General features: G+C 39.6%; 1 protein-coding gene across 1 annotated transcript in view; it reads right to left on the bottom strand.

Moving 5' to 3' along the window:
• SCML4 (Scm polycomb group protein like 4) overlaps window positions 1-26,519 on the bottom strand; it is a 110,662-nt gene that overhangs the window by 18,910 nt on the left and 65,233 nt on the right. Inside the window, exons 3-6 of the mRNA XM_060753127.2 lie at window positions 15,209-15,338; window positions 13,113-13,313; window positions 8,396-8,587; window positions 3,635-3,898 (exon numbers count right to left, since the gene is read on the bottom strand). Coding sequence (XP_060609110.1) covers window positions 3,635-3,898; window positions 8,396-8,587; window positions 13,113-13,313; window positions 15,209-15,338 — 787 coding nt within the window. The remainder of the gene's footprint in view (window positions 1-3,634; window positions 3,899-8,395; window positions 8,588-13,112; window positions 13,314-15,208; window positions 15,339-26,519) is intronic.

Genomic DNA, 26,519 nt, shown 5'->3' with positions numbered 1-26,519 from the left:
TGCAGACTTCTCCAAGGAAACACATATTTCATTAAAACTGAACAACACAAAAATCAGCGAAGAGTAATAGAGCCTGAGAGGATTTTAAAAACGTATCTCATACAAATTATGATTAAAGACTCTGTGTTTATTAACATCATAGCTTAGCTGGGTTTTATTCTGATGAACGTTAGTTTACTCGGTCCTCATGAAATTCCATCAATGTGAGAAAAATATGTTATGGGAACCAACAGTGAAATAAAGCTACTTGCAGGAAGTGAAATGCAATCGTGTAATAATAATTAATTTTAACATTTTTCTGCATTCCACAGCTATTGGGGATTTTAATTATACTGGCTGGGAATAGGGTAATATGTTTAGAAAGTAATTTGGGGAAAATATTTAATCAAAATAAACAAAACAAAGTAACTGGGTTGTTGTGAGTTTTCCAGGCTGTATGGCCATGTTCCAGAAGCATTCTCTCCTGATGATTCATCCACATCTATGGCAGGCATCCTCAGAGGACCTCACAACCTCTGAGGATGCTTGCCATAAATGTGGGTAAAACTTCAGGAGAGAATGCTTCTGGAACATGACCATACAGCCCAAAAACTCACAGCAACGCAGCGATTCCGGCCATGAAAGCCTTTTGACAAAAAACAAAGTAAATGTCTAGTTCAGACACAAGGCATCCACATGTTCTTGTGTCAAAATGCTCACTACTCCTCACTTAAAGCTTGGAAATAATTTTTTTAAATGAATGTGTTAGCCCTATTTTGTTAGAAAAATCATAAAGGCACAAGAAGGTGATGCAGACTTTATGAAAATGGACAAATATGAGACCAAAATGACATGGAAAGTGGCTACACGCTCACCTCAGCCAAACCGATTATGTGGTATATAGAAGATTTTTTATCTCCAAATACATACAACCAATTAAATCAATGAACCAGTTAATAAATCAGAACAATACATATTAATGAGTTTAAAATGACGCACAAAATGAGTTTCCGAGGGGGAGGAGGCAATATCCAATGGGTTTAATAGATGTGGAGCGGTGAATTCACTGATATATCCCAAAGTCTATAGAACATACAGATTCTCCTCCCCACATTTTTCCTCAGTAGAGGAATGTATGGGTGAAGGGATAATGCCTCTCCAATATCAGCAATTACTTATAAGGCTCCATGGTCAGAAATTGTAAGCACTTGTGTCAGGGTGGGGGACTCAGGATCATCCTCAGCGAAGTCTACACAGCCAGCCTCTGAGCCAGCTCAGTGGTGAGAGCGTGTCCGCACAGCAAGGTACCAAGCCACCCTACCAACGGAAAGTGTCTGCATGGCTGGATGGCCACCCTTAATGTCACCAATGAAATGGTTGCTGGTCATCACTTGTCACAATTGGTGACACTGGTAGAAGTACCAGAGTGACTTGGGAGGAGAGAAGGAGGGATTGCTCTGGTTAGCATCAAGCATTTGTAATGAGTGATGGCCATCAGCAATTTTGAACCCTGTGAGCACAGCTACAATGAGGACAAGATGGTGACCCTGTACCTGGACCACCTGGGCCTGGGGAAAGTGGGATGACAGTGTAAACAGTGGTGACTAGTTCCCATTTGGAACCAGCCCAACTATTTACAAACTCCCATAGCATGAGTGCGTTCCAAAGCATCAGGGAAGCTTCAGGACATCCCTTCACCTTGGGTAACATGGGACAAGCCCACATTAAGTGTCTTTGCCAAATGTGTAGGGTGAATTAGCCTCGTACATCATGTGGGCATCATGAAGTCCATTCATTTTCACCCTGCCTCATTTGGTCTATTCAAATGGCCTGCTAGAGAGTTTGGGTCAATTTATCAAAAGCTGCTGGTGACACATTCAACTCCATTCTTGAAATGCCTCATTTTAGTCCTTTCCATCAGCTAAATACAGGAACACCATTTCCTTCAGTGGATGGAGGCTGCCAATATAGTTTCCTCCCTTTGGCCTCCCAATGCCACCAGTAGAAACCTCTCACTAATAGGAGGCCTTAATTTATCCTAATCTATCCTAACCTAACCTAACCCTCTTGAGTGAGCTAGCTCTTGAGGGTTAGAATTGTATTTGTAAATTTACCTTTAAAAGGAAAAAAAACATGTATAGTTGACACTTTGCTGATTAGAACAGAAAAAAGGGGCTTTTTCAGATTAGTTATCATTGAGCAAGTAATAGAGATCACTTTCAGGGCAGGCACGTTATCAGAATAAATGAATCCAAGGCCAGTGGGGGGAGTAGCAAATACATTTAATGACATCCAGACATTATTTTGGAGTTAGGTCTTAGTAAATGGCATGATGGTAAAAAGCTAGAGAGTAAATTATGCTATTTCCATTTAAAAATGAAATGTAACCAAATGAAACACACAAGCATATCAAGAATGAAGCACAATTTGTAGATTTTTAAGGATTGTCCCACACAGCTAAGGCAAGGGTAGAAAAGATACAACATTCATGTACAGTAGAGTCTCATTTATCCAACATGAACGGGCTGGCAGAGCGTTGGATAAGCGAAAATGTTGGATAATAAGGAGGGATTAAGGAAAAACCTATGGAACATCCAATTTCATTATGATTTTACAAATTAAGCACCAAAAATCATGTTTTACAACAAATCGACAGAAAAAGCAGTTCAATACATGGTAACATTATTTAGTAATTACTGTATTTACGAATTTAGCACCAAAACATTGCAATGTTTTGTGGATCCGGGTTGGAAGGCAGACTGCATTGGATAATACAGAACATTGGATGAGTGAAGGTTGGATAAGCGAGACTCAACTGTATTACAATTCAGTAACTTTTCCTACCCTTCAAGTTTGTTTTTGTTTTTTTTAAAGGTAATTAGGAACTACTTTTATCCTAGTTTTCAATTCTATTAGAATTCGTGTTAGACCATTTTCTTTCCTTCTTTAATAAGGAATAAGAAACCCTGCTGGGCTTTTGAATAAACATAATAAGATTGCCTTGTTAAATGCTTATAGTAATCTTGAACAACTTGTGATGTATCATTACAGCCTATCAGTCAACTACTATAGCCTGGCAGTTGCTTTGTTTTAGTCCTTTTTAATGAGCTGGTGTTCAAAAAAGAACAGACGTATAAGCCTTACTTAAGCCCACCAAGATTTTCTGCACCAGGCATATTATGGAAGCTCCACAAGTGCAAAATGGCAATTTTGAAGAACTGTCCTGCTATTGCCTCACATTCAGTGAATGCACACTTGCTGAAGTGGGGTCAACAACAGCACCAGTTTAGTACTAGCTAGACTGCATGATTTCTCAAAGGATAGGCAAATAGGTATATTCATAGGATTCTTATAAATCGGAAGTGAATAAATCGGAGTTGATGAACTCTGCCTTCCATCAATCCCTGTCAGCACGGTTGATAGTCAGAAATGATGGGAGCTGAAGTCCAACAGGCACAGTTTCCCCACTTTTGATACAGACAGTGATTTCAGGCAAGTCAGGCTCAGGGTTTTCTTCCACAATCTCAATCCCACTGTGGACACAAGTACTATCAATTCTTTTCCTATACTTAAACCTCAAAAAATATTAAAGCATGGAAATGGAAATGGAATTCAATCTTAGCATCATTAGAGTAAATGTTGTGTCATTATTTACCACTTCTGTTTCCCTCCAGATAAGTTCCATTTCGGGTTGGGCTTGTTGTCTGATGCCTCAGACTAGTCGATGGTCCTCCAGAAGCTATTTGACCAGAACGATGACTACAGGAAGAAGACGATCCTCCACCATGGCGTCCATCTCCAGAACTCTGCCTCATGGAGTACACAGACCCCATACAATTGAAGGCAGAATCAGAGGGATCTACACTGTAGTGTTTTGTTGTCACTGGATCAATCAGGTAATCTTCAGGTATAGCTGTTTCTGCCCAGAAGGAAAGAAGTTCAGGGGTTAATAAATGAAATAAATGAAAACTCCCAATTTTCAACTAGAGTTAAAATGTTTTTTTAAAAAATCTTTTCTGTTTTCACTCACTCTTAAAGCTATCAGACAGATAGCTTAAATCCATTAGCAAATTGAAGTGTGAACAAAATTGAAAGAACCGTAGTATGTGAGTTTAATTTATCAATGAGGATTTATAATAGAAAATGGATTTGAATTAATTTCAGAGACAGCAGCTTTCTAGTTCTAAAATTAATTAATAATACACAAACCAATTTTTTAGGTTAATATACTTAACTTAAAATGGTGGTTGACTGTGGTGCTTGGGATATTTCTCAACAGTTGAAGAAAGTGTGTTATTAAAGAAGTATCTAGAGTAGTGGTTCCCAACCTTTTTTGACCAGGGACCACTTTGGCCATGACCCACTTTGACCAGGAATCACTCTCCAACATTAGTCCCAAAAGGGTTACAAATCAGTTTTTGGTCAACTTTAGATTCTCTTTGATTATCTGAGGTGCTGATTCAGAAAACTGCATTGGATAGACCACATCAGCTCTAGTTTCTGATACAGAACATATGCCATCCAATAGTCGCCATCTGCTCACCCACAGAAAACCATATTTAATAATCTAGAGCCACAGACGTTATTTTAGGTCTCGCGGCCCACCAGGTTGGGATCCACTTCTCTAGATTGAAATGGCTCCTGAGAAGCTGAGGCAGAAATGTTATTTACCTAATCACATGGTGTGAATCATCAAGGCATGCCTCAGAGAGGTGTCAACCCAAATCCAGGAGGGTAGCCAGAGAACGACAACCCATGTCTAATTTTAATCACACTTTTGATTGAATTGGTGCATATATAACAAGGCTTAGGCTCAAGCCATACAAGTAGGACTGCAAGGCTGAACAAGAAATACCTTCCCCATAATTTCCACTTTCATTTTTTACATCTTTATTACATTTTATGGGGACAACATTGCACTATATAAGCTGTCTCAGTTAAATGTCTAAGTAATACCCCCTGGGGCAATCTCTCTTTTTCTCTCCCTTCCGCTCTCTTTGTACCTCTCCTTCTTCAACTCATTTTTCACCGACACTACTCACATTATTTTATCCTGAAACCACCCCATGACTCTATCCATGTACCTTTTAAAGTGCTATAATGTTTTTCTTATAATGGGATGACCAGATGTGACCCATCTCTTTGCAGCACCATGATCGCATGGCCACCCAGCCTTGCTCCCTGTTTTAGTTATGCTGTTGGTTCATCTAATTGCAAGACCTGTTTCCTAGACACCATGTTGAGGAGATCCAATCAGTTCTAAAGCCTTAGTTGAAAGGCTACCTAAATATTTAATATCTGTTATTATTTAGTACATAATGCTTAGGTGACTTTAATGTCTGTTTCAGGTCTCAGCTCACTCTAGGGCAGACAACTCATTAAAATTGTTATCAGGAAATAATTTAGAAAAAAACCCTGACTGAAACAAAAGTAACCTTACCATTTTTCTAAACCAACAAATCTTAGTTCTAAATTAACTGTGTTATTATAAAAAACAGTACAACAAAGAAAGGGCTTCACAAATTACAGATACATTATAGATCCCATGAAGAGTTACTTTTCCTAACCTTTGTCTCAGTTCCCATATGGCCAAGGGAGTGGCCTCCAAATATAGGCCTGTGACTCCACCTCCTCTTTCCCCTTCTTCTGTATTATTTTAAACATCTTTTGAGTAAGCCAATGGTGCTTGTATGAAGTGTTTTGCGAACTATGTTGGCCAATAATGGTATCACTCTTGTGTGGATTTTGTTTTAATATGACTAATGCTTTAAGAAAAATGCTGGGGATATAAATATTCCAGCATTATCTGACCTGGTAGCTCAACAGATGCATACAGATCTCAGTTTGGTGGACTTTTGCAGCTGACAGATGGTAATTTTGTCAGCGCCGATTGTGTTTAAGTGCAGGCCAAGGTCTTTAGGCACTGCACCCAGTATACCAATCACCACTGGGACCACCTTGACTGGCTTGTCTTTGCAGTTTGATCTTTAAATCCTCATATTGTGTCAGCTTTTCCAGTTGTTTCTCTTCAATCCTGCTGTCGCCTGGGATTGCAACATCAATAATCCATACTTGGTTTTGTGAGGTCAGGAGTATTGTGCTCCAAAACTCTCAGTCTGAATTCAGAAGTCCCAGAGTAGCTTGAGATGTTCATTTTATGTAACTTTTTCAGGCTTGTGATCCCACCAGTTCTTTGTTGCAGGCAGATGGTATTTGTGGCACAAGTTCCAATGAATCATCTGAGCAACAGTGTTGTTGTTGTTGTTGTTGTTGTTGTTGTTGTTGTTGTTATCTTCATATCCTTAGGAATGCCATGTGTTCTATCAGCACAAGGTGAATGCAATTTTGCTTTGTTCAGTGTGGATAAGGCCTTGGCAACAGAGTCTCTCATGCATGGAGATCCTGCATTCCTATCTGCAGTGCAGGTAGTCATAGCCTAAGCAAATACTAAAACCCTCCTATGGATCTGAATGGTGGAAATGGAATCTACTGCATGACTGCATACAATACAGAAAGAAAACATTCTGAATATATGCTGAAAGCCAAAAAACTAAACCACTACATGGTTGGATTTTTTTTAATTGCTTAGTCTGGTTTAAATTCTGCTAGAGTCCCTGCATAGCTCCGTGGAAATGCCAGACAGCTGTCATGAATTCAAAGTAGTAAATAAATGTCAATTTTTACTTTGTGCAAAGTAGATGTTTACAAATAGTATAATATGCTAATGTATTGTCCCTTTCACTGAATCACTGTCAAAGAGTGTCTGAATGAGGGGCACAGAGGCGACAGTAATGCAGCCCCACTTTTTATTCCAGCACAGCTATCAAAAATATATATGAAAAATCCATGTATACCGTCATCACATTCCAGTTCATTTCAAATGCTTCAGACAACATAATGACCTCCTCTCCACAAACCTTTTTAGATCAGGCAAATAGTTCTCTATTAAATTTTGCTGTGGTTGAGTGGATTGCATGGATCTCCCATTCCCCCTTTCCATCTGACCTTAGTATTTTATTTATTGTTTAAGGGATAATGTTCATGGCAGAGGAATATATGAGGCAATAAATGGCTTGTGCAGGTAATTAAATGCAGAAGCAAAGCCGGGACTACTGATAACCATAAAACCCATTTATTCTGACTGTATGCCAAAGCTGTGCACTGCAGTTATCACAGGAGGAAAGGCAAGGCTGAGTTCTGCCAAAGGATTAAATAAGGAGAAAAATAACACAGGACACTTCTTGTGTTTGAGGGACTGAACCCATGTTGCTTTTTCACTTACAGATTTTCAGAAGATCGCTTTAAAGTCCAGCAAGAAACACGAAACATGAATATTAAGTCTAGCCATTATATGGATTTTCCTAAAGTCCTTGGTGGGTTTTAAAAATTAATAGCTTTTTATGATAGAACAAAATTGTAAATGTCATTAAGGTACTTCATTCTCCCAATGCTTTTTTCACGCAGCTTGTACCACAAGGTGTTAATATTTGGCAGGAAGAATAATCTATAAAACCATTGAGCAACAAAAAGATATCACATTTTCTCACCACAAATAAGAGTTGCTTTCATTAGTTTATTTGTTTGTTTTGATCAACCAAAGGAGACACCAAATGCAAAGTAATGCTAGAAACTGTAGAAAGTTAAATAGGACTGTTAATGATAGAATTGGGAAATATTACTTATTTTTTGTACATCTTCCAGAATGCCCTGGCCTGCACGGCCACAAACAGTGTGGGATTTTGGGGTTTGTCATTCAAAAAAACCCCTCTGCAATCCATATATAATATCAACCAACAGAGCAGAGTAATCTGATCTGCCCCAGATCCCACAAAAGCAAAGTCATGCAATGTAAAGGGAACTCAAATGGTGGTTTCCCCGATCTAACGAGTACCTCATAACTCAAGTATGGAAGAGCATGGAGAGGAAGAAAGAATACCCTCCAAAACTTACATTTCATCTTAATGATGGGAAAGAGAGCTAAAAGGTATATGTGTAGCAAGTCTTACAAAATACATTTAAGAATACTAATCAGAACCCCTGAAAAGATATTCCACCCCTTTGTATGTTGAACAAGTTGTAAGTGGTTTGTGTTTCAACCCAAATTGGTACTACAAGAAAATGTGATCTTGGTAGATTCTCCAGTCTAAATTCTTACCCCTGGCCTGTAAATGCAATTCTTTAGTGAGGAAACATACAGGTAAGACACATAGACCCTTGTAGGACTAAAAGCAACTGTGGAGAACAGCACGGAGTAACATTAGTCTAATCAAAATTGGTTTATCTTATAGGTATTTTATAGTTAAAAAGACTTGATATCAGATTGCCTTCGCTGCACACTATTTGGGCACCCATAAACTTGCATGATAAAAAATGAATGTATGTACAGCTGTATAATTCAAGAACTGTTAAAATCTACCTGATTCCATTTGTCCATTTTCATATTCTTCAGGGTTTTCAGAAGTGCTGTATTGTGGGAAAGGCTGATTGCTGAAAATATTGTCACACAGTAAGCTGCGGCAAAGCTTTTTGAGGAACCGCAAAACATAACCAATGCTGTTCACCACCGGTAGGCTTAGAAGATGTTGTTTCCCATCAAAAGAAGCAGAAACTGAATGAAAAAAGGACAGGAATCAGGAACACTGCGCCATTCTAAAGCAAATGTATTGCTTATTGGAGTACCATCCCTTTGGTATCATAATGCAACTTTTGAAAATATGCGATCTCTTGGTCTCTGGACTATCTACTGTATAAATACATGAAGGATGATAGTAGCAGAGATGCTTAATTTTGTTTCATGCTAAACCAGAAAGGAGCAAAATATGACACATTGAGACACCTATATTCATTGTCAGTCTCCTATCTAAGTGCTTTTTTTTTCATGTCAGGAGCAACTTGAGAAACTGCAAGTCGCTTCTGATGTGAGAGAATTCACTGTCTGCAATGATGTTATCCAGGGGATGTTTTACCATCCTGTGGGAGAGTTCTCTCATGTCCCCTTATGAGAAACTGGAGCTGACAGATGGGAGCTCACCCCGCTCCATGGATTCAAACCGGCATGAGGGTTTAACCCATTGTGCCACCAGGGGCTCTATCCAAGTGCTAACAAGTGCTTATGCTGCTTAGCTTCCAGTATCAGATGGGATCTGGTGCTTTTAGGGTATTGTGAAGAGAAACACAATGGATTGGGGAAAAACAAAAATCTTACAGAGAAGAATAAGATCTACATTCTATGTATAAAAACCAAATGTACTGAGAACTACATGTTTTCATTAATCTTTCTTCACCACTGGCTGCGGGACAGGATCCTCCACGGTACATAAAGGTAACACTAAATGGTAACCAACTCACCATGCAGTGGAGCTATAGCCTATTGCCTGTATTGCTGTATTTGTTTGTTTGTTTGTTTGTTTATTTTAGACATTTATATCCAGCCTTCTCACACACCCCGCGGGGGGGGGGGGGGAACGACTCAGGGTAGCTCACAACTAGCAACCATTAGGTGCCAAACAAACAGTAGCAATAAAATCACAATTAAACCATTAGTTAAAAACAACAAATTATAAACATCCATTTAAAAGTTAAACAAATCCAAATCCAGAGTCATAATCCAAGGTCTGCCCATTTTGAGTCACATAAATCATTTGCATTATTATTGCTGCATCTGCTGCTTGAATGCTTGGTCCAACAACCATGACTTAAGCTTTTTCTTAAAGGATAGGAGAGAGGGGGCTGACCTAATGTCATTAGGGAGTGTGTTCCACAGACTGGGGGCCTCCGCTGAGAAGGCCCTGTCTCTCGTACCCGCCAATCACACTTGCGAGGGTGGCGGGATCAAGAGCAAGGCCTCCCCAAGGTGGATCATAGGGCTTTTCTAAGACAAAGTCAGCACTTTGAATTGTGCTTGATAACAGACTGGCAGCCAATGGAGCTGACATAATAGGGAGGTGGTATGCTCCCTATCCACTGCCCCGGTGAACAATCTGGCTGTCTCCCGTTGAACTAATTGAAGCTCCCGAACAGTCTTCAAAGGCAACCCCATGTAGAGTGCATTGCAGTAATCTATTTGGAATATAACAAAAGCGTGGACCACCATGGCCTATAGAAGTCAATTGTGTCTATTTAGATTGGTTGGAAGTTGTTGTCCAACAAATATCTCTTAGGACAGGGTTAGTAGTGGTCATCTAGGGGCTTTATACTACTGGCAAAGAAAACTAGGCATCTCAATAATGTGCTTATTGGCGTTTCAGCTAAAATCTAATGAGAGAACCCAAGCCAAACGAATCTAATGCATGAACCCACAAGGCTATCAACTTATTTAAATTAATAGGAATTCAGTCATGCCCATACAAGAAGAAAAGAATGAACCTTATTGGGCACAACTGCTTGGCATGCTTTCAGGAATCAACTCAAGTAATTTCTTGAACAAGTGCAGCCTTTTGTTTCTTTGAATAGGGGTGCAAACTGGGAACAGAGTGCCTCAAGGGGGGAATTAATGTGGAAATAGGATATAATTAAATGTTGCACAGCAGGAAAAAGCTTGGGGTTGCACAGCATGGCGAGTCCCAGTGAAGCAGCAGAAATAGTATTGTTACTGCAGCTGGAAGAGGTTTCTTCAGAACCATCCTTAGTAGGATATACAAATCATTAAAAGCATTTGTTCTTTAGATGTCCAAGTAATGTTGAACTACATTTTGTGGGTTGTTTTTTTAAAATCTGTAAAGACATAGGTGGCCATAGCTCTATTTCATATATTACAGAATAAATATGCGAGGCAGTGCAAGCTGGTCCCACCTTTGATCTTTTTGTACTTCCGTCGTTCTCCTCAGGTAGATAATTGCTTTCTAAAGGGGAGAAACTTCTCTGCAGACAGAGGCTCTAAAGCTGATCCAGAATGCCGAAAAATCAGCTTTCTAGTTTATGTGAAGAACCCCCAATAAAAAGATGAGGGTCTCCTCTCCAAAAAGTTGCCAAAAAGTGATGGAAATTCATAAGAAAGAACTGGGCTAGCAACTTCCTCCTTTTCACTTTTCTCTCGCATAAGGAAATTAAAAATAGCATCCTAGCCTTGTACAGAATATTTTGATTCTTTAACTGAAATGTGATCCCAAGCTAAAATATTTTAGCAGGCATCTCGTTCCATTCACTGCAAAGCTGTGAGAACTTCAAAATGGGAAAAAGTAACATGGTGCCTTAAAGATTAGCAGATTTATTATGGTGAAACCTTTTATGGATCAGAGTTTACTTTATCAGGTACAGAACATGTTAACAGCTGGCAGGTAGGGAGATACCAGGATGCAGAGAGAGAAATACTAACAATGAGATCAAATAGAAATGCATCGGACGGAAAAATACCACCCTTGACAATTAGGTTTATGTTTAAGCATATGCACAGGAAGAGATATTCTTATTTGGAAATGCCTTAACTGGTGTTACTTCATTTAATTATCTACTTGGTGTGAATCGTAACTTCACTTTCTTGTCAAAATAAATTAATGAAGGGCTAGAAAGGGGCAAGAGAGTAGCTGGAGAAATGTCTTTGCTTTCAGATGAAACTCCAAGTTTCACAACTGCTCTGGAGAAAGCTGAACTTTGAGGCACTTTACCACTAACCTATTATAAGGTTACATTTTAAAGATTTTGTTAAAATAGAACCTTTCACAAAAAAATACAAAATTAATTTGTTAATTCATTCACCGAATTATTTTCTTTTTTAAAAAAATACAGTTACGAAAAACAGTTATGAAAACTATTTCAATTCATGCCCTTCAATGAATTAAAATAGTGAGAAATGTTAATTGCTGCCCAAAGTTAATGTCATTCAGGGTTAATGATGAAAATAAATAATTTTTAAATTGACTTCCATTAAAAAAATCAATTAGGGGTGACAAATAATTTTAATTAATTATTTCCAAGCTCTGAAACACAGTGGTGCTGTCCTAACTGATGGGTTGATGACATTAATTTCCTATTTGCCACTCCTTTTCTGTGTCTGTTTGATTTGAATGCAACGATACCATGAATGTTAAGAGTTAGGAATAGAATTTGATACAAGACATAATTAAATATGAATCTGACCACATCATATTCCAAAAACAAAGGATAAAGTGCAAGGCAAACTCTTCCATGAAGGCTAATATATTAGACTGCAAGTTAGTGCGTGGTATTTCCTGAGTTTGATCTCCAATCGTATCTCCAAAGAAGTTAAACATAATTCAATGCATTTTCTCTATTTTAAGATGGCAAAACTTGAAACTTAGTATACAGGCCTAAAAAGTATTTCAAGTGTTTGAAAACCAGCTCATGCCCCACAGTTGTTTTCAAAAGAGGCAGGGAAAAATCAAAACTGATTATAATCCAACATCTGAAGCAAAACCCTCAGTTTATTATTGATTTCTGCCTTTTTATGGAAAGAAATAGAATAAAGTACCACCTCATACTGTAACATTTCATGGGCAGAAATACAGGTGTTCAAGCAACATTATAATGTGTTTAATATAGCAAAAATTATGAATGTGGGAGAACACACACACACCCTTATTGGGAAGGGCAAGATTCTGCCCCTCCTCTCCTTTCCCAACTACTAAGTTAACTGAGCGCAAAGTGCTTTGCAAATTGAGCTCAGTACGTGATAACTATGCAGCCCCCTCTTGTGCAGTGGGTTAAATCGCTGAGCTGCTGAACTTGTTGACAGAAAGGTTGCAAGTTCAAATCCGGGGAGCGGCATCAGCTCCTGTTGTCAGCCCCAGCTTCTGACAACCTAGCAGTTCAAAAAATGCAAATGTGAGTAGATCAATAGGTACCGCTCTTACGGGAAGGTTACGGCGCTCCATGCAGTCATGCCCACCACATGACATTGGAGATGTCTACGGACAATGCCGGCTTTTTGGCATTGTCTGTAGACTTCATCCAGAGTCTGACATGACTGGATTTAATGTCAGGGGAAAACCTTTACCTTTACCTATGTGGTAACTAAAGTAATCTGAAAATAAAGGGGGAAAGTAGAACAGGAGAGAGAAACTAGTATGTGAAAACAGTTGGAAGGCATGAAATGTCAAGTCCCATGCCCCCCCCCCCCCCCACACACATTCTAAACAGAGGTAATTTCATTGCAAAAGACTGTCCGACTCTTTTACCTGACACTATTTCACCTCCATAGCCCTGCTTGACAAGTGAGAAGACTGACTTTTGCTGGTGTGCACAATCAATGCAGGCCTGGACTGCCTGTTGCAGCACCATGGAAGGCCGTTCAGGTCCAAAGTGGTCTGGGAGTTGCTGCACTTTCTTCCGCTCGAGGTAGGGCCCCACATTGGCTTGCTTGTTGACGTAAATGCACACTACAGACAGGAAAAAATATTCTATTATCAAAAGAGGCCCACCAAAAGTCTTGACAAAATTAAATCACTTTTTTATGTGGCTGCTTCAGTATGGGGGCGGGGGGGGGGGGGAAGCAGTGTCAGAAAACTGTCAGGATAAAAGCAAATGATGAGTATCAGAAATATGTTCCTTTTTCCCATGCAATATGCTACTGGCTTCCACCCTACACACTGCTGACACATGGCTCCCAAAACATAACCTGTGAAGGAATACAGTGCTTGATAGAAAAAGGCACTAATTAAGCTAAGCAATATGTATTTCCAAAGAAACAACAGCCAGTGTGAAATTCTGTGATGATGGATTTCAAGAGGTAGTCTAAAATGTATCTTTGTTTTCAAAATCCCAGCAGTTTGCTCCAGTTTTCATGCAACTTAATATGGACTGGAGGGGAGAATCACAAGGCCGCATTCATGGGTGTTCAATTATAAAAAAGATAATTCTAGGAGTCCACATTTCTAAGAGTGTATTAAAATGAAGCTCTCAAGTAAAAGTCAAGATTGGACTCCTGTTGAGTAAGTGCCCTTTTGATCTTGTTGTTATTTGTTAGCTCATCTTTGATGCTCCTTTATTCTTCACAGGAGCCAGCTTAAGAGATGTTTTATCATCCTTGTGGGAGGCTACTCTCATGTCCCCACATGGGGAGCTGACAGAGGGAGCTCATCCACACTCTCCCCAGATTCAAACCTGCAACCTGTCAGTCTTCAGTCCTACCGACTTAAAGGTTTAACCCATTGCACAACCAGGGTCTCCTACAAGGATGATAAAACATCAAAACAACATCCATCCCGGGCAACATCCTTGCAAACGGCCAATTCTCTCACACCAGAAGGGACTTGTAGTTTCTCAAGCCACTCCTGACACACACGCACACACACAAAAGTTAAGAGATTTTCCTTACGTCTGCCTTACATTCCACATCCTCCATGCTTAAATTTTCAATAGAGGACATTGCCACATCGATCTAGCTTTTTACATGTTGATGGACAATTATGGAAATGCTTTATAGCACCATTGTTTAATATCAGAACTGATCTCCTTTTTGAAAAAAGAGGGGTAACAGAGATACTACATTTCTGGGGCTTGCTGTTGAGTGTGTTTGTTTGCTTATCACAGACATGGTCTAAATCAGTCTAAAATAAGACACATTATTATTGCTGGCTGAAAGCGTGCCAGAGTTGTCATCGCTCAGGACATATAGCGTTACCCTGTGACAGAAATCAGATAGGTGACAAAAGAAATTATAAGAGAGCGAAGGACGTAGATGATGGCTGTGTTCAGGATAATGTACCGTTCGCATCGCCATAATGAATATCTAGTGCCTGAAGTGTTAGCAGCCGCTCAGGCAGAACAATAAAAGGACTCATGGCAATCTATTCTGAGTAAATAGGACTATAATGGCAATAATACTTAGCATTACATAGCACTTCAAGCCATCAAAAGGCCATACAAACAAACAGGAGAAAACCATTACAAGCATGAACGAGGAACACAAACAGCATTACAAAGATCTGGTGACAAAGGTAATATGAAATGGGACAGAACATGAAGTTTCCTAATTCAGTATGTGTTTTCTTTATGTGTGCAGAGGTGCTACTTTACCCTATATAGCATAGGTAACGTTTAAATGAAATTCAGACTGGAAAGGAGAAAGAAAAAAGAAATCTGGATAGATTTGCAGGAATCAAATGGATAAATTAAACTGAACAATAAGACACTGCATTGTAAAAGATAAAACTTGCTTTTGTAACATTACCATGGGAAGTTGTGAAGGATGGGAGCAAAACCCTCTAAGTAAATGCATATTTCTTTACAAAAAAAAAAATCCCCATTTTGAGGGATTATCAGTTCCACTTACCTGTGAGGGCTTGTGGGGCTGCTGAATTGGGTATTGTAGCTGCATCCTGTGGGATTGAACTAATATCGGGTTCTGGTGTGCTTCTTGGTGGGGAGATTGCTAAAGGAGTCATTAGAACACGAGTTTTCAGCTGGAAGAGAGAACCAATTTAAGTAATGAAAACACATACAGAATCAGTTCTATTATACTACATCTCTGAGCTCTTTGAGCTCCCACACTTCAGCAAATTGCTATAGTATTACATTCTTTGTAGACCCATTAATGTGTCATATGAAAATAGAATATGCATTATGCATCAACATTTTATGCTGTAAGGTGCAAAGATTTGTGCGATTCATTCAATAGTTATTTACGTCATGGTAAGGGCTCCCTGGTGGCACAGTGGGTTAAACCACTGAGCTGCTGAACTTGCTGACTGAAAGGTTGGCAGTTCAAATCCAGGGAGCGGGATGAGCTCCTGCTGTTAGCCCCAGCTTCTGCCAACCTAGCAGTTTGAAAGCATGCAAATGTGAGCAGATCAATAGGTACTGCTTCTGTGGAAAGGTAACAGCATGTAGTCATGCTGACCACATGCCCTTGGAGGTGTGTACGGACAACACCAGCTCTTCGGCTTGGAAGTGGAGATGAGCACCACCACCCAGAGTCAGACATGACTAGACTTAATGTCAGGGGAAACCTTTACCTTTTGTAGGTGCTATCAGTTAGCCCTCGATATATCCATAGAATCTGTATTCACAGGATTCAACTATCAATGGCTTGAAAACATTCCAAAATAAAGCTTCCCAAAAGCAAACCTTGATTTTGCCATTTCATCTGACACCACTTTTCTATACCAGGGTATAGAATAGAACTTGCACATCTATGGAATCTGGTATCCATAGGAGGTCCTGGAACCAAACCCTCAGTAGATCCCAAGGGCCCACTATATAGCTTATTAAGTATATACATTGGAAGTTAACAAGACCCCAAACCCTATGAACATTGGGATTTAAGATTCCTTCTAAAGTTCCCACTTCAATCTGATTTAAATCCAGAACATATATTTATATAGCCTCTAGTGCAAGCATGGGCAAACTTCAGCCCTCCAGGTGTTGGAACTTCAACTCCCAGAAATCTCAGCTAACTTATCAGCTGTTAGAAATTATGGGAGTTGAAGTCCAAAACAACTGGAGGGCCACAGTTTGAATCTGGGGAGTGGAGTGAGCTCCTGTCTGTCAGCTCCAGTTTTCCATGTTGGGACATGAGAGAAACCTCCTACAGGAAGGTAACACATTTGGGAGTGCCCTGGGCAAAATCCTTGCAGATGGCCAATTCTCTCACACCAGAAGCGACTTGCAGTTTCTCAAGTCACTCCTGACATGAAAAAAACTCGAACTAAAAAATAGTCCACACAAATACAATTTTACTTTGGTTCCTACAAAATAAAGCTTTCCTTCAGCTCTAGCATTGCAGAAAGTAAGACACTGAAAATAATTCACAACCAGAACTCTCATATTCTCTGTTTGCATTCCCTTGATAGCTTGCTTCTTCTTTTTTTTGTATGCCCCCAAAGCTGAAATTTTTAGTTATTTTAGTGCCAGAACCTTGAATACTGAAAGGAAATTTCACAGAGAATGGCATAATTCTTATTTGATGGGGGCAATGCCCTCATTTTGCCTCTGTCTGGGTGTCATTATTTCTGGCTAGGAAAGTGAATGTTCCTGTAATCAAATGTCAATTAGTTATTTCATAGTTCGCACGAGATATTTGATCTCCTTTCTTCTCAGGTTAAAAGCTACATCACAGAATTGACCGAACTTCTAACATTTGTGAAAGTGAATTCCACATTCAGCTTAAAATATTCAAAAAGCAATTAATTCTCTTTCCTATTTATGGCAAATGGCAAAAATAATGATGGTACAGAAAAACTACATGCAGCTCCTGTCACATTTTTGAAAATGAAATGCTGTTCTCCAGAAGCTCTCTTATACACAGACTGGACATAAAAGAAGAGCAATCTCTGAACACTATACTAAACGGAAAGCAACAATAAACAGAATATTTCAGTGGTTTAAAGGTAGTAGATTTTGACAGTTCAAGGTGAAGCACTATTGTGAGGAAGTGGGTGTGCAAGAACTGCAAAACACAGCTTCCAAAACAAGTTTTGGCCCTGCACACTCTAAAAATAAAACACATGAGCTTCAAAAGAACCCAAGTTGCTGCTTATAGTGCTCTATGAGCCCATAGAGGTAATCTATATCCATCACAATCAATCCCAGACTATATCATATTCTATGCCCCTCTAGTCAAAAATCAAAAAGTGAGGTGTAGAAAGAGACAAAGGTATCTCCCATTCCCTTTCTTTCCATTCATGTGTAATACTAAACTATGATTTAGAGCAGGCATGGGCAAACTTTGGCCCTCCAGATGTTTTGGACTTCAACTACCAGATGTTAGGAATTGTAGGAATTGAAGTCCAAAACACTTGGAGGGCCAAAGTTTTCCCATGACTGATTTAGACTGATGTGTACAAGCTTCATGTTGCTCACCCCTCCACTCTCTTGCAAAGAGAGCTGGAAGTTTTATCTCCCATTTTTAATAACCATGGTAAGTCCATCGCTAGAACCATCTTCATGCCTTAGGCCCATATTCATTCACTGTGCTTCTGTTGTTTATTCATTTGGTCACTTCTGAGTCTTCATGACCACATGGGTCAGCTCTTGCCAGAGTTCCCTGTTGGCTGTGGCCGCCCCCAGCTCCTTCAAGGTCAAGCCAGTCACTTCAAAGATACCATCCATCCATCTTGCCCTTGGTCGGCCCCTCTTCCATCCAATTTTTCCATCCATTTTCCCCAGCATCATTTTCTTCTCCAAGCTTTCCTGTCTTCTCATTATGTGGCCAAAGTACTTCATCTTTGCCTATAATATCCTTCCCTCCAGTGAGCAATTGGGCATTATTTTCTGGAGTATAGACTGGTTTGACCTTCTTCTTGTCCATTCACTGTGCATAAGGATTTTTTTCAGAGTGGTAATGGCAGTAGGAGGGCACTGTTAATAGTGTGCCGATGAGCCTTGGACTCTAACTAGGCACATTGACGCTCCCTAGCCAGTGCCATCATACAAAACAGGATTGATGTATTTCAGTCGCTTTGCTGGCTCCCCTACATGGTACCACAACAGCATTTGTCTGCTGCAGTGGTTCCCAGGGTTTTGGACTTCTGCTCCCACAGTTCCTAACATCTGGTAAGATTGATAGGATTATTGGGATTCAGAGTCCAAAATAACTGGAGGAGCAAAGGCTTGGAACCACTAATCTACTTCATTCAGACATGATGGGACTGCCCGGTTCTTATTCCTGCATATGTAAGTTCACTTACATATGAGGCATAACTCCCATATAGGATTCTGACCATCATCATTATCTCAAGGAAAGGCTTGCTGAATATGTTCAAGCTGTTTTGCTCTTGGAGACATATTCATGTTATTGGAGTAAACACTACGTACTTTCATTTAAGTGCCTGAAGCATGATTTGTAAAATGAGGCCAATTAATTATTTTTTTTCTAAACAGAGAGAATGTAGTCTTGAACTTGGGAATGGATGGTACTTAATATCTGTCATGCTAAATTATTTCAGTAAGACAACTGCAGAGGAGTGCTGGGGATGTGGGAAATTGTACATATAAGTGTTCTTTCTCTCTCTCTCTCTCTCTCTAGTCTTCCAGTTCTGGCAAAATCTGTCCACCAAAATCCATGTGAGCACTAGCCAAAATATAGAAATAAGCATCTCTTGTTTTAAATGTTTTGTCTCTATTTACAGATATTAAAATGTTTATAGTGGATATGATTAGTTTGAGCACCTAGTGGCAAGACTGATTCTTGGGCAAAATTGGAAATGTCTCATCCATTTCACAGTACAGAGACAATCTCTAGTCCTTATGGAAAAGCATACTTCATAGATACAATCTTTAAAAATGAAGATAGATATAATGGTAACTTTTATGCAATATGATACATATTTTTTTCATATGCAAAAGAAACCCAGATGACTTTCACATCCAATCTCTCACACTGATCTCTGCGAAGCTATGATACATTAAATTACAAAGCATTGGAATCTAATACAAGGGGCTACCTGGGAGGACTTGTAAATACTTTATTACATATGATCTGATGTTATTGGATTGGCTTATGTTTCATTGTAGTAACTTGAAATTACATTTTTTTAAAGAAGGGTAAGGCTCACACAATGAAATGATAGAGTATGATTCAGTATTGTTGGAATGGCAACTATCAGTTTCCATATACCACAAGTCTTTGTCAGCTCCTCCTCTGAAGCAGTCCATCTTTAACATGGGGACTAAGCTGCATCCCAAGGAATCTCATAGTACTTTTCATTTCCCTGAGAGTCAAGTTCAATATTAAAGGAAATTACATTTCCTCCAATTAACCCATTTGCCTTCTCAAAGACATTTGCTCAAAGTTACATGCTTCAGTTATTAGATTTGTAAATTAAGATTACTTTTGTTTTTCAAAGACTTATCTCACATCAAAGTATGCTTAATGCAATATGCATGAGTGAGAAAAAACAATATGTGACCAGCAGATATCTTTTACCATTTGGTAGAGCACCTCTGCAAAACAGAAAACATACTCACCTAAGGTATGTTGCTAGGTTCAGCACTTTGGATAGCTGCTTTAAAGCTCAGACTAAAACCTAAGTCATAACCTTACTGCAATGCTAATATTGTTCTAATGTAGTGGTTCTCAAGCTTCCTAATGCCACAACCCCTTAATACAGTTCCTCGTGTTGTGGTGACCCCCAGCCATAACATTATTTTCGTTGCTTCTTCATAACTGTAATTTTGCTATTGTTATGAATCATAACGTAAATATCTGATATGCAGGATGTATTTTCATTCACTGAATCAAATTGGCACAAATACCTGATACACCCAAATTTGAATACTGGTGGAGTGGGGGGGGGGGGGTTGATTTGGATCTGGACCAAACTATGCCCAAATGTGGTAGAGTTTGGAGAAAATAGACCTTGACATTGGGGAGCTGTAGTTGTGGGATTTATAGTTCACCTTCAATCAAAGAGCATTTGGAACCTCACCAATAACAGAATTGGGCCAAACTTCCCATACAGAACTCCTATGACCAACAGAAAATACTGTGTTTTCTGATGGTCTTTGCTGACCCCTCTGACAACCCCTCACAACCCCTCAGGGGTCCTGACCTCCAGGTTGAGAAATGTTGTTTTAACTTATATATTCCATAAATTGCCATTCTGCTGGGAGGAAAAATTGCTCCCCTTAATGGGGCTCAGGTGATGGCAAATGATTAGCCACAGTGATTCCTGGAGGAAGCTATATTCTACCAAGAGATTTATTTTTAATTCAGTGGGCTAATATGGACAAAATAAGTCAGGAATCTCCTAGAACCTGGCTTATTGATTACAAGAATCATTCTGGTAAATGCTTCCTATTTCTCTCATTTGCAGTAAGAGCAGATCTTGAGGTAACCATATTTTCCTTTCTCATTTGCTTGTTTCCTAACAAACTAGGTTTAGACTTGTTTCTCTAGTTTGATAGGGAAAAGATGTCCACTTTGAGACAATGAAGTAATCTGTGGAGTACTGTTTGAGGTTTGTTACCCATTCCCACTGTGAATGGCAAGGATATGACAAGCTGGAGTTCCTGCATTTCCCTGGTTTCTCATGTTGTCCAAACTAAGTGTCTGTCCCCTACCATGAAAAGTGCCATTTCTAATTTTATAGGGGATCATTTTTCAAGGGTGACATTACAAAATTGATAAACAGTGTGCACTTCTAAACACAAAGTAGGGACCACTATCAAATGCCTACACGGAAAGCCACATACTGTATTTCATCTTATTTTCCCCATCAGTTTCCTGTCACTGCCTGACAACAAAATTTATGCCCCTATTTATTACCCATTAGAAAGTAATATGGTGACAGATAACATGAAAAGGGACATTTTAAAAGTCAATTGTCTGAAATCTACATGTTCCGCAACACCTTTCCCGCCCACCTAACCCCCTCTCAAATGCCATTCTTAGCATAGTGTGTAGAGCCCACAATGAATAGTTGTCAGAAGAGAAGTATTTCACATTGCTGAAGCTTGGGTACTTGAACTGTGTGTATGGTGGTGGAGCAAAAGTGTCTGCACATATATTCCACAATGCATCCACTGTTGTCATCATTGATTGGGGGTAGGGGATTTTTACAATTAACTCCTTTTTGTATTTCCTAGAAAAGCTTACCTGTTGTAATCCTTGCAAACAACAAGGAAGGAAGGAAGGAAGGAAGGAAGGATGGAAGGAAGGAAGGAAGGAAGGAAGGAAGGAAGACATTGTGAGTATTTCACAGTTTATATGTACAGAGTTTGCAAGCGGACACAGAAGAAGCCACCCTGTTTGCCATGACAAGATGCCTTTACATTAACTCATCCATTTCATTTCCCTGCTATCATACATCCATGTCAGTCTAAACCCATGGGCTGCATCTTTTCCTTATCCTTTTATTGTTTCCTGTTGTCTCATTGCAGGTGGGTTTCAAAACTGAAAAATTATCTGCTTATCACCAATAGTTGATAATTTCTAACTGTCTCACTTTGGTAGATGACACCACTTAATCATCTGTTTTACGTCCTTTGCTGCAAATTGAGTTGAAAATGCAAAAGTAATTTGCATTCAGCTATGCCCTTCCCAGTAGGCCTCATTCAAGCTGGTGTTTTCTTTCTCGTCAACAACTTTTGCCATTTTGACTTCATCATGATGTTGCTCAGCAACAAGTGCTCTGGTTTTCATATGTGAAATGTTAGAAGGCATGTAATCACAATATAGTCTAATTTGAGATTTTTCTCTCTCTCTCCCTACTGATTGTAGGGCTTTTCTACACTGCCCAGAAGCCCCAAAATGGACCAGAGCTCACTTCTGGATGACTCCACATGACATCCAGGGACTTCCAGCCTATCATGTAAGCTTAAACTTGTTAAACAAGTTATTTTTTTTCCAACTAAAACAATTGAAAGTTTGAAAGGCTTGGACCAATGTTTTTCAAACTGCTCTTCCAGGTGTTTTGGACTTCAGCTCCCAGCCAGTTTATCAGCTGTTATAAATTGTGGGAGTTGAAGTTCAAAACATCTGGAGGAGCACAGTTTGAGAAACTCTGGCTTGGATTAAAGTTCAAGATAGGGCAACTCTGAAAGCTCCAGAGAGTTTCTCTCATGTTTAAAACATCAGCTTTTAAAAATTCAGGAGGGTTTTTAAAGCTTTTGTTTCTTTTTTCTACATAATAATATTTTAATACCTTTCTGTAATAAAAGCGTAAGTATACAAAGCAGGAAAATAACCTTTCTGGTATAAAGAGACTTTTCAAGAAGACAATCAAAAGCAATGGAGGAGAAAATTGCATGTTAGAAGTCCTAATTTGAATCTGACATAGAGTTTACAGAACACAATAAATCAGGAGGTGAAATGATCCCATTGTCTATGAATCTAGGGCTTGCTAGCTACAAAAAGCATGTCTTTGCCTTGAATTTTGCATGCTCTTGCCAACTATTCATGTGAGTAATGTGTGTGCGCGCATTAAAAAGCAATAATAAGTTAACAGCTATTTAAATCCACTGCATTTTGCTCTTCAATAAACTTTTTTTCTGGGATTCACATTAAAATGGTCAACATTCCAGCCACTTCATTTATTTTGTAGAAGCCCTAACTCTTCAGAAAGCTGGGTTTGGTCATACATTTACTGGGGCATTATCCTACCACCTCATCAGATGGCTAGTGGGAATCCAGCACCCCACGCCTCACATCATCCGCCTTGCCAGGAGGGCAATCACATGGGGAGAAGCATGGAGCATGTGTGGCTTTCGCCCATAGACTGGGCAACACGGGATGTCAGGGTGGCAATGGCACACCAGTTTTGCCCCTCTGCACACATGAAGATGGCACAAAGTCATTTGATGGAAGCCAGTTGGTTCCGTGGGTGACCAGGGCTATATCGGCATTTGCTGCTGAATCTAGTCCCATATGATGAGGTCATTACAGAAGTGTTCTCCTGATTGATGTCCTCCAGCTGTATGCTCAATATTTGCTTGAACACAGTGGCTAGGATTCAGTTCATGACATAGGGGTATCCTCCAGTTCTAGTTGTTTATATGCTCTACAGGTATTTGCAAAATAAGGTTTTAAGAAATTCAGTCCCTGCTGAAAGGAAATTATCTCAAGGGGAGGGGTATCCAACAACAGTCCTGATATCAAACTACAACAATAAAACAATAAGGGGGAAACTGAGTAACACTTTGGCCCTGAAAGAAAGGTTTTGGAAAACAACAGTGCATACAAGAACACACACATGCACACAAGACCTAGACCCTGCAGGACTGCAACCACCATGGTCAGTGTGATTGTAATGGTTTTAGTGTGGGAGTAGGACTCTGGATGAGTAGGGCTTGAATCTCTGTTCAGCCATGGAAACCCACTGGGTGTTGCACTCCAGGCCAGGAAACCCTCTGACTTCAAACACCACACAGCCAAGTAAAATAGCAAGCAGTTTATTGAAGATGTCTCAAAGCAGTTGCGGTAAGGTAATCCACAGTAAAAGATAAGTCCAAATAGGTAGAAATGGTAGATAGAAACAGGTAATGCCAGAAAATAGTCCAATAGAGTTCATGAAAAATACTGGAACTTCCAAGCAAAACCTCAAAGAACTGATTAAGAATCAAACAATGTACTCCAACATGAATAACAAAGCACTTAATACAGGAATCAAACAAAGGCAAGGCATCCAAGAAACTGAAACAAGATCTTGACCTAACTCCCAACGTTGCTTCGTCTGGCTACAGAATCTGTACTTGACACTTTTATCCCTTTCCCCCTCTTATCTACTTTACATCCTAAGCAGCCAAGAAGGGATTCCTTTTCAGTCTTGAATCTCCTGTTAACCTCTGTTGCACTCTGGCAGAGCACCTGAGAGCCTGGTTTGTTTTCCTTTGCTCACTGAAAACACTCCTCCTGTTCACTGGCTCATTGATTTCTGCACCTGGGGCAGGTGGCAAGCCTTTCCCAGACTCAAGGCGTTAAGATTCCTCTTGTAGCAATTCAGACCCTGGGAACAGACCATCATCCCCAGACCCTTCAGGAACATTCCCATCAGAAAAGTCACTTTGAACATGAACCACATTGTTATACTCTGCATCTAGAACAACCTCATAATTAGACGCATGAACCTCATCATTAGATACATGAGCCTCATTGTCACATCCATCATCCAGAGTACCCTGATCATTAGACATAATCACAGGATGAACTCCAATACTGGGTGACCTTGGATAAAAAGAAGCCTGTAAGGAAAGCAATGGCAAACTTCCTCTGAATAAATCTTGCCAAGAAAACCTTATGATAGGGCTGCCATGTGTCAGCTTGAAGGCACATAACATCAACTACTACATATTCCTCCAAGAATTTGGCCAGGGTGGAAAAACAGCATCAATGGCCTGCAGCATCCAATTCAATATTATTCAGAACAGTTCCTCCATTTCCTTTGAGCTTTTAGAGAAGTTTTACAGAAAGCACAAGGGTCTACAGAGGAAGAGGGAACACAAATCTTTTTCTCCATGAGTTTTGTTAATGTATTTTAGTATCCAAGCATCTGTATTACAATCAGCCATCCATGCCACCCACTCACCGTCTTTCCAGTTGACATTCTAGCATACCATGCCTCCAATCCTCTTCAATACAAATAAAACCAGTGCACTAAAATGATCATCCAATGGAGTTCTAACCCTTTTCTTCACTGACATAATGGAAATGAGAGCTGTCAGTAGGAAACTGTAGAGTGATTCAGGGCTTTAGAATATGTGGGATTGGACATCAATCTTAGTTGGTCCTTTTTTGCCAAACAAAGACAATAGAATTCCTGTTTTGGGATTCAGTGTAATTCTGGGAATTCCCTCTCTAGACAATGCAGTGATTGACCTCTACATCTTGTTACTTCTATGTACTCAACGTGGAAGTTCACAAGTTAGTATAAGCCCATGGGGACATTTGAATTTACTTTTTAATTGAGTACTGGTTTTACTTTTAATTAATATACTGCCACATATCTATGGACAAGTTAACACTGGAAATCTGTCAGCTGGAGCAAAATGATTCAAATCTATCAAAAATGGCTACCAGGCAAAATGAGTGTAATTTGTATAAAAGCAGAACATCAAGTGTGCTGGTGGAAACAGCTACCCAATGTGATAATAAAAGAAAATTATCCCCGATATGGCAACCATACCAAGCCTTATTAGCATAATACATCTCAGTGGCTTCAGCGTTGCCTGGAACACTTTTCCTATGGCTTCAGATGGCATATCTTGTTGTTTGAATGCTGATGGGATGTAACTTTTGATATGCTTATATGATGAAGAGAATGACAGCACAAAAGACTATATACAATACCCAAGGCACTTGCTCCAGTCAAGTGAAAGAGCCATGTGGTGAGGGCAAGAACATGACACATAGCAGAACCTGTCAAAGCCAATGTGTCCCTTCAACCTCAGTTAAAGGAAGGTTTCGGCAATGGGGAAGTGGGGGGGGGGGGGGGGGAGAGAGAGAGAGAGAGAGAGAGAAAGAGAGACCATGGAACCAAACAAAGCCAGGCATTTATAGCATTTATCTGCTAAGCTAAACAGAGGCAAACATTTATAGTTGTCAGCCGAAGGAATCTTGATAAAAATCTTGGAGCAAGTTTGGTGCCAAAATGAGTAAGTGTTGGTGCCTAATATACTATATCTGTTAAATAAATTTTAGCCAGGAGGAAGCAGAAAAACTAACATTAATGGGATGATACTGTGGTTCCCAATGCCATCTGTACTTCAAAGATAAACAACTGGGAGCTTTATCACACTCCACTATTATAGCACTATTATTCCACTGTAACTGCTTTGAGATTTGCAGTTTAGAGGAAAACATTTAGAATTCTCCAACCAATAGCTCTTGGGCCTCGCTGAACTACAAAACTCTGGATTCCACAGAATGTTGCCATGGCAGTTAAAGTGGAATCATAGCATGATAACAATATACATAGTGTGATAAGGACAATGAGTGCCAGCGTTTTGTTTTTTTTATGCATTATGAGAACCGTATTATCCACTTCTATTCCAAATCATGCACTGGTTGATTGGACTCAATTTAAAGTGCTGATGTTGGCCATAAAGGTCTTAAAACCAAGTTATCCCAGGAACCATCCACATCCATGAAATCCTGAATGACCCTTATTATCAGCAGCACAAAGTCTGCTTGAACCATGAAATCAGAT

This window comes from Anolis sagrei, chromosome 1 (assembly GCF_037176765.1).
Source record: "Anolis sagrei isolate rAnoSag1 chromosome 1, rAnoSag1.mat, whole genome shotgun sequence".
NCBI lineage: Eukaryota > Metazoa > Chordata > Lepidosauria > Squamata > Dactyloidae > Anolis > Anolis sagrei.
This window is presented reverse-complemented; position numbering and strand designations above follow the sequence as displayed.